The sequence below is a fragment of the Poecilia formosa genome, unplaced genomic scaffold (genome assembly GCF_000485575.1).
Source record: "Poecilia formosa unplaced genomic scaffold, Poecilia_formosa-5.1.2 Scaffold2324, whole genome shotgun sequence".
Classification (NCBI taxonomy): Eukaryota; Metazoa; Chordata; class Actinopteri; order Cyprinodontiformes; family Poeciliidae; genus Poecilia; species Poecilia formosa.
In genome coordinates this window covers 4,260-13,730 of record NW_006802263.1, presented here as the reverse complement: position 1 = coordinate 13,730, position 9,471 = coordinate 4,260, and the positions used below count along the sequence as shown (strand labels likewise).

The following is a 9,471-nucleotide window of genomic DNA, read 5'->3' as shown; positions in this document are numbered from 1 at the left end:
TTTGAGTGGCGTGGCCAGAGAAGGATGCTTGCAGCCGGATGCTCTTTTTCTCATCTTGACAAGTTTCAAAGTTTCGGTTCATCCCATCTGAGACACTGATACAAAAGACAATACGAAAATAATAAACCAACAAAAATCACAGTAGGTAAATGAAACAGATTAAGAGAAACAAAAAACAAAACAAAAACGACAAACAAAAACACAACGAAAAAAAATAAAATGCGAGCGCGAACACGAATACTTTTCTTTTGAAAATGTTCTTACCGGAAGTCACACGTTCACCGTTGCTACCTAAAGTCTTCACGGAACCAAATGCTAAAATTATTCATTGTTTAGTATTAATATATGTTACTTTTGAGAGATCTGATGTATTTTTCGATTAAGAGAGCGAAAACTGTTCTACATGAAAAAGATTTGGCTGAAATTTTTTGAAATACGTGCTAGGATTTGATCTAAAGTTGCTTTCGGTGTTATGAAGATTGTTGTTGACCGGACGAAAGACGTTCTAAGGTGGGAATGATCATCAGTTGGAAACTTCTATATTTGAATGTAAAATGGCACTGCACACTAGCCAAGTGAAACTCTAGCTAGTATGGACTCATAAATTTGAGCTACTTACCTTTTAGTTCTGTGCTCCATGAGTGGTACTATCATTTTGTTGATCAGTATTTTAAACATGGTAAGCTATAGTGGAATTTTTCTTGAAAATAGGGTTATATTAATATTTGTCAACCAATTACATGGCATTAGGACCTCCCCTGCCTTGCATTTATAATATGTTTAACTAGTCCCACTTGTCTCTCTCCTTTCTTACAGATGCCTTCATTTGGGTTTCTGGATAAATTGGAACAATTTTTTCAGACTGGAAAGTTTGGAGAAAATTCATCTAAAAGTTTAAAAAAGGGAATCAAAGCTGCCTGCAAACGATTCATCTACAAAGGTAATCCAATAAGTATTTGGAATGGTGACAAAAGTGAAACTATTCATCTTGAAAAGTGAATAAAGTAAATGAATGAAGCTATTTACCCAATTTATTTCAGTATTAAGATAACACCTCAAATTAGATTGACTGGATTAGTTCAAACTCTTTGGTAAGTTATTTCTTTTTAGTTTAAATTCAAATTCATCAAACAATTATTAGCAGAAACATTTTTACCAGAATGCGGATTAAGCCATTTGACGGTGCTATAAATTTGTTAAAAAGATGAAGGCTAAGCTGTTAAATATTTTTTATTTGATTTTGATTCAGTCTGTTGTGGGTTTCTTTGTGGCAAATACGTCTTTTGCAGTTTCTTGTTAATCTTTTATAAAAGCTAAGGTGACTCACATAAAACACTGTAATCACTAGCATTCTGTTAAAGATTCAACACAGACTTGATTTAGGGAAAGTTTTTAAGTTGCTCACCAGTTTTCATAATGTACTGCTTAGGTTTGATCTCCCACAACGCATCTCTGTTTTATCTGCTCTTTACATCTATTTTAAGATATAATAAATGGACATTTTAAATGATACACCTCTGTCCACAAGTCAAAAAGAAGTAAATCATTCAAACTAGCTGGGACTACAGCTGTAAAATAATCTCTCCTCCAGATGGCCTTTTGATGCGACCTTATCGAGGCCGTCTCCTTCGTGTCGTCAGAAGTGAAAAAGAGATTCGGGAGATTCTGACACGTTACCATGACGACAACAACCATGCCGGCCGAGAACGGGTAGTGAGAGAAATTATGGTGAGTGGAAATTATGTGTCATTTATCTAAAACTGTAGTAAGTGTTAAAAACAGATCTTATCTTCGTGTTTTTCCAGCTGATGTACTACTGGGTTGGAGTGACGGAGACTGTGAAGAACTGGGTCAAAGCTTGCCCGGTTTGTCACAGCCGCCCTCCACCTCCTCCTTTCCAACCAGCTGTTCTGTTCTGCCTGGTTTATGGCTGCGATGCCTCCAGCTACGCTTTCCCTGAGCTCTCCTTTCACAGGTCAGACCTTTAACAATACAACAAAATACTTCTCTCATCACTACATTCCCTGATTTAACAGAATGCTAAATGTTCTCCATCATAATCAGACTTCAATTCAATTAATTTAATTTCTAAAGAGGGATATTAAATGCATTCAAGAATCTTCAAAAAGTTGCCGTGGATGTGGTTCCTGTGGGAAGAAATCATCTCCAGTATAGCAGCCAGTCTTGCAAAGAATCTGAAGAGGTCTCTGACTGAAAACTGGAGCTGTATGACAACAATATTCCACAGCAACACGTCCCTGAAGACACCATCATTTGTTTTCAAGTGCCACCTCATTTACTCTTTCTGCTCCTTGAAATCTCTGGCCATGTGCTGTGAAAACTGGGCAGAGAGATGTATTTAAATCCTTCATCATTTGTGTAATGTTGACAAAAAATCAAAGAGAACCATAAACCCTGTACACAAAGTTGTGTGTTGTTTTTTTAATTCAGTAAAGTTGTGTAGAGGTAATATGGTGCTCTCCTTTATGCCCTGCAGGTTTCCTAAGGTTGAGGAGCAGCGCAAGAAGTGGCTGCAGGTGGCTCAAAGGGACGAAGCCTCGCTACGCACCAACTCCTACATCTGCTCCAGACACTTTGAAATGTCCTGCTTTACACTCACTGAGGAGGGTCAGCTGGTGCTGTCTCCGGATGCTGCCCCAACCTTACTGCCTGTAACAGCCCATGGAAATGAGGTGACAATGTGGTGCTGGAGCATTTTAATCAGTCAGGGCAGGTGATGCAGTAAAATAGATGCTAATAATGATGAGAGAAAATCAATTTGACTTTCCTATATAGTTGTTTTATTGGTAATAACATTTTTATGGTCAAAATCACAGAATTCATATGTGCTGCCTGTTGAAATACATGGGATCTATAGTGCTGAGCCCTACAGGTACAAGAGTTGCTCTTCTACTCATTAAGACATTTGAAAACAATTGGAAAATACAGAAAATAAAGCTTGTGTTCTGTCAGATCAGGATACGCTGTCAGATCGTCACACAAACCGACGGCTATATGTGTCAGAGAAGTATATGCTGTGCTTACAATGTGCTTTTATTTAATCAGCAACATAATATTAGAAGTTATATTGTCATACACTTTGTTATCAACAGCTGTATGATATCTCATCTCAAAGGTTAACTAGTCAGACCATCATCAACGAACAGGGATGTTTTCTATGGGGCGTGTTGTAGTTGACTGCAGCTTTAGCTAGCCCCTGCTTTAAATACACTTTGAAACCATGACAATGCATGTTTATCTATCTAGTTATTGAAAACAATTTATTGACTTATTTTTATCGTATCTTGTTGACAGCGCCTCTAAATGTCGCAGAACTCTTAATGTGCACAGATTCGTACTCATTGCATGTATGCTTTTCTGACAGCCTATGATGATCTGACAGAACACCAGAATAAAACCATTCAAGGACTCGCCTCCTTGTTAATCATCTTCATTAAAGTTGCCAGATTTTTCAAAATGAAAGGAAAATTAGAGACAAACAAGGATATTGTAAGACATATTTGTTGAGAAGGACAGGTGGATGAACTTCATATGAAATAGAGACAAGATAATACAAGATTTTCAATGTTATTCAGAAAAGAGACATCAGCCAAGAAAAACACTGAAACAAAAAATGAGATTTGTTAGCTTAATCTACATATATCTATATATATTTTGCAACATAGTTGAATTGCATGGAATAGATTAAAGCTTTCATCAGTTAATGTCAGCACTGAAATAAAGGGTTCCATATTGGATCTTGGATCTGTACATCCAGTTCTGGGGGAGTCGGGCCTCATTGATCCTGACTGTCATCACACATCACAGAGTTTAATGATGCATTTGACATTGGTGGGTCACTTAAGGATACCATTAATGATTGCTCCTTTCTGTCGTGTCAGATTATAGCACATTTCCTCCATGTCTTGTTGACTTTGTACATAAAAAAAACTGAATATTAACAATGGTATTAAAAACAAGACCTGAATTGGACTTGGGATAGGGATGTTTGGTAAATCCATATTAGGTAATTCTCCTTGATGTTCAGGTGTCTGTGGAGTCAGGTGAAAATTTCAGGTATTCCAACATATGGAAAGATGAACTCAAAGGAGCCGCTGCTGCTGCTGCTGCTGCTGCTGCTGCAGTCATCGACCACAGCGCTCATCCTGTCAGTCTGTCTGAAGCAGCTCTGCAGCTTCAGGAACATCAGTACTGCCTGCCAGGCCCAGCACCAGACTGCAGGGCTGCCAGAATAGTGAATGAACACCGGAGGAGGACAGCTGTTGAGCCAGGCTTCATTACTTACAACCATATTGCCAGGTATAACCATTGAATAACAACAGAGGACCAATGCAATGTTTAATTTCATTTTATCCTGTTGGTTTATCACCATACTGCAGGTACTTAAGTACCAGGGTACTACCTATGCAGGGCAAAAGAAGCAGGTCAGCTTTAAAAAGAATGGCCAAGCGTTTTAGTCTGATAGGTAAGTGGAGACAACACCAGGCTGGAATATCTCTGACTCATACATTATTATAATGATTTCATTTTTGAAGAAGTAAAACAAGGATTCAATTTTCTGTTTCAGATGGGCTGTTGATGTACACCAGAGTCTCTCCGCCCCTCAGAGTACCACGCAGCAGAGAAGAGGTCAATTAAATACCAATGGATTAATCAGTATTACGTAGGATTTATAACAGGAGGCGTTTCCTTAATATTACATACTCGAGGTGTGCAGACTAGAAGTTGCTATGCTATGATCTCAAATAGGCACAGAACCATGAAGCACCAGACTGCTAAAATGTGTTTTATATTTTAAACAAAAAATGTTGCAAATCCAGATACATAGTTATACAGCAACACAAACCTCAAATCTGAATAAGAATGAATTATATTGTTATTGTGCAGGAAAGAAAGCACAACGAAATTTAAAAAATAGCAACTCTCGAAGGCAAGTTAAATGACTGAATAAAAATAATAATAAATAAGTAATAAGTCTAACATTTACAAAGAAGTGTAACATGAACAAAGCTGAAAGCTGTCATGTCTTCCAGGTCAATTCCATCCTTCAGCAATTCCATGACAACCAGGGCCACTATGGGCAGGGAATCTGCCAGAGACAGATCTCTAAGCACTACTACTGGGGGAGCCTGAGTCGAGACCTGGCCAGCTGGATCTCCAGCTGCCAGACGTGTGTCAACAGATCTAAAAGGAAGATGATTCGCTGCAGTGTCTCCAAGTGCACCAACCGCTGTGGCCCAGTGGAGAGAAAACTCGGACTTATTTTCCACAGGTATGACTTCACAGCACAACTAAAATCTGTTATTTCATTTATTTTCGTGGAAAAACCTTAACCATGTTGTGCTTTTCTAATTACCTTCAAAGTAGTTGTTATTTCTGTATTTTTATTGGTGTTTTTGAGCAGGTATTTTATTTACAATTGAACAGAACATTGATGAACTTGAACTGCAACAGTTAAAAAAAAAGAAGCTGACTAATCAAAGTAAAAAGTACCCTGCAAAAGTTGGTTTTGAGGGAAATGCATACAAATCTCATCAGTACCAGGCAAAATGTTGCCCATATCTGTAATCATCAACATGACACAGTCACACCTGTCTTCCATAGACACGGTTAGGGACAGAGAACATCTCAATGCAGCTCAATGTGCTGTTTATCCACCATCATTGGTGGCCACGGTATCTAGCCTTAGCATTCATAGCAGGTGAATGTTATATATCAGTGGTCCCCAACCTTTTTATTACCACAGACCGGTCAAGACTTGGAAATTTTGCTGGGGGGGGGAGTATGAACCGTCAGATAAGGCTTCTGCATGTTGGTGTTCCCGCTAAATCCTGAATATGCCCAATTTGGGTTGTCTTGGCCCTTTGATCGCAGCCTGTGGGGTTTTCCCTGACTGGGAATGAGAATACAACCTATTGAATGTGACAGGTAGCCAATCAGCGTGGTGACATAAGAACAGAGGGGAATCCCAAACAGCTGACATATCGCGCAACTGAGAGTCCGGTGGATATCGGAGATGATAGTGGAAATGTTTATTATTATATGTAAAGGTCATTATTATATCATTATGTTTATTCAGTTAAAATGTTAACTATGAAAAAAAAGTCGCCTCCAAATCATAGTGCAGCAAATAGAGTGGCTGCTCCCGTCGTCTTTTATCCACCGCCTTTTCTTTTTGTTACGTCTTTTCCCTCTTAAAATGACTCCACAAACTATCACTGTTGCTTCTACATCGTCATCTGTGTTTGGTCATTCTAAATTCCCGTATGCTATGTTGGGGGTTTTGTGGATTTTCTTCTGGAATCGCGATGTTCGTGACTGGAATGGGTTCGTGTGGTTTGTTGCTCCTTCCTTGTGGCTGAACACGAACTGATCAAACCTGTTGTACTAATATCAGTTCTCTGATCACAGAGGTTTGGAGAATCGGCCGACATTCTTAAATCTTGCCGTCTAAACCAGACTTAAGACTCACAAGCTCTACTCCTCTCCTCTCGACCACTGCCAAAACGCTCTCTGACTCTGGTCGCTATGGTAACGTTTACATATCCCTTCAAAATAAGATACAGATGCGCCACAAAAACGAACATTTTACTTTCATGAAAATTTTAACTCACGATAATGACTAATGGGAGCCCTGAGCTTGTTTCTCTGCAACGAGACGGTCCCATCTGGGAGTGATGGAGACAATGACACCCGAAGTGTTGCTTATATCCACAGCCTGCTTGGTCTCTACGTAGCGAAGCAGTTTGAAGCTTCTTTGCCTCATTAGCAGCCGGTCGCCGCATGTTACGCAGAGCGGTCTTGTAATGTGGGATTCACCTACCGGTCCGGGATAAATCCATTCTCCTGTCTCTTTTCTGGGCCTTTTCCCCTTTGCAAAGAAACTTTCCAAAGACACCTGATTTGTTTCTTACTCATTTTGTTGTTTGTAGGCTCAATGTTGGAGCGCAAGTAACCGAGAAAATCCGGTTAAAGGGTTTTCAAAATTAAAGATCCTCCAGACTCAAATAATACAAAAAATGGAAATATTTTATTCTTTCTTGTGCGGTACCGGTCCGTGGCCCAGGGGTTGGGGACCACTGCTATAGATGGTTTGTTTGTAAACCATCTATAGAGTAACACAGAGAAAGAGGGAGGGTATGAGCAGCACATACACAAGGATAACAGACAGTGCTGAGATCTTCCTCTGATTGGTTGTTTTTGGTGGAGTTGTGTATTCCTGCAGATGGCAGTAGAGAGAAGGCAAAGGAGCCAATTGTTTTTACAGATTATCTGTGTCAGAGTGTTCTATCGGGACATACACTCTAAAAAGAAATTAGTTGGACCAACTTAATTGAATTGCTTCAATTGGTAGCAAGCAATTCAATTAAGTTTATCCAACTTAATTTATTAAGTTTAACCAATTCAATATATTATAATCATCCAACTCAATTTGTTAATTTTCTTTAACAAATGTATTAATTATGTTTAAGATGACAAATCTAAGTCAGTCTTACTCAAATAAAGAAGTAAATTAATAAAGGATATCTTTTTTCAAAGGGTTTTTGCTGAGGCAGCCTTTATTTGAGCGTAGTTATTCAGGAAAGTGGTTAATGACAGAGAGGAAGATCTGCGGCTAAGGTCATCAGGTTGGGCATCGAACCTACGAAGGCTGCGTCGGGGACTGGGGACTCGGGTCCTCCTTATGTGGATTGTGCTCTACCCCTGCACCACCACAGCACCCTGGTTGGTACAGAATCTGTTCCTGGTAAGCTTGAGTCATGGTGTCAGACAGGATACAAATATGGTATTGAACTTAATTCTTTCAAGTAAAGTCAAAGTAAAAAGGTCCTTTAAGGAAAAGATTTGTAACTTTTAAGTTAGAGTGTAATTAGAGGACACTGTAAAAAGAGTATTAGGCTGCAAACTAAGAAGTTATAAAATATTTAGATTGGAACTACTTAAAAGTTTGAGTTAACTTTTTGTAGAATTAAGTCAAAGAGATTTAAAATGTTTATTAGAACAAGATAAATGATTTGAGTAAGACTGACTTAAATTTGTCATGTTAACCCCCCCTATGAATTAAGTTATAGAAACTTAGCAAATTGAGATGATGCAGATGCAAATTGAGACTTAATGAATTGAGTTGGATGATCACAATAAATTGAGTTGGTCAGACATAGGATACGAAACTGGCATTGAACTGAATTGTTTTAAGTAAAGCCAAAGTGAAAAGTTCTGTTAGGTTAAAGATTTGTAAGTTTTGAGTTAACTGAACACAAAAAATAAGTTGTCATAGCAAAAGCAAAAGAATTAAGTGAAATTAATGTAAATAAGTCCAGAAGATGAACTGGAGCCCAAATACACTTTTTAGAGTGTAGAGATAGTTTTACAGCTTTAACAAATATGTAAAAAACACAACAACAAAAAAACAAGTTGTTTATAAAAGCTACCTACTGCTCCTTCAAAAACTCCATTTCATCACCATTAAAGAGTTTACTCAGCTGATTATTATTCAGTTTGCCTGACTAATAGTAATCCGTTTTCATAAGAGATAAGATTTTTTATTTGTCTTTATGTTTCTAGAACATGTCAACATTGGAGTGGTACCCTCAGTGATGAATAGATAAATAAATGAAGTCTTAATTAGTCCTTAGGGTGCAGCAAATGGGTGTGAGTGTATCTGCAGGGGGGCTGCACAGTGGCGCAGTTGGTAGAGCTGTTGCCTTGCAGCAAGAAGGTTGTGGGTTCAATTCCCGGCCCCAGTCTTTCTGCATGGAGTTTGCATGTTCTCCCTGTGCATGTGTAGGTTTTTTCTGGGTACTCCAGTTTCCTCCCACAGTCCAAACACATGACCGTCAGGTTAATTGGCCCCTCTGTGTTGCCCTGCAACAGACTGGTGACCTGTCCAGGGTGACCCCGCCTCTCACCTGGAACGTTAGCTGGAGATAGACACCAACAACCCTCCCGACCCCACTAAGGGACAAGGGTGTAAAGAAAATGGATGGATGGATGTATCTGCAGGGTGGCAGAGGGGATGTAAGGTGAACAGCTGATCCTTAGCCGCATGGTTATGCTCTTTTATGTAACCTGTGCCATTTCCCAGCGGTACAACAGTTTGTGACCTGGTGAGTAGGATCAGCAGCAATACAACTGGCCTTTCTTTGCGGTCTGCCAGTGTAATTTAGGTCCAGGTTTGATAACTGACTCCTCATGATCGACTGAGGATTTGGTCTGGATGATCACCATCCAGACCAAATCTTTCTTTTCCTGGTCTGTGTAGTTGCCATAACACACAGTCATACTGAGGCAGAAGATGCTCTCAGTCACAGCTCTATAGAGGTTTTTGAGCAACTGAGGGGGGAGTCGAGCCCTTTTCAGTTTCCTGAGGAAGAAGAGTCTTTGTTGCTTCTGAGGTGATGTGGATGCCCAGGAGTTTGATGTTGTCCACGCACTCCAACACCTCCCCTT

General features: G+C 39.4%; 1 protein-coding gene and 1 long non-coding RNA gene across 2 annotated transcripts; both read left to right on the top strand.

Moving 5' to 3' along the window:
- Positions 1–205: 205 nt before the first annotated feature.
- Positions 206–5,444, top strand: LOC103133165 (uncharacterized). Its single transcript, XM_007544939.2, has 10 exons — positions 206–510; positions 817–940; positions 1,592–1,728; positions 1,806–1,975; positions 2,498–2,693; positions 4,049–4,320; positions 4,401–4,486; positions 4,589–4,650; positions 5,055–5,293; positions 5,426–5,444. Exons 2-10 carry the CDS (start codon positions 817–819, stop codon positions 5,442–5,444), a joined length of 1,305 nt encoding a protein of 434 aa, XP_007545001.2. The 5' UTR covers positions 206–510.
- A 1,187-nt stretch (positions 5,445–6,631) lies between these two features.
- On the top strand, positions 6,632–7,008 carry LOC107835402 (uncharacterized). The gene is made up of 2 exons (XR_001661220.1): positions 6,632–6,663; positions 6,916–7,008. It is a non-coding gene; the product is annotated as an uncharacterized LOC107835402 (long non-coding RNA).
- Positions 7,009–9,471: the final 2,463 nt, after the last annotated feature.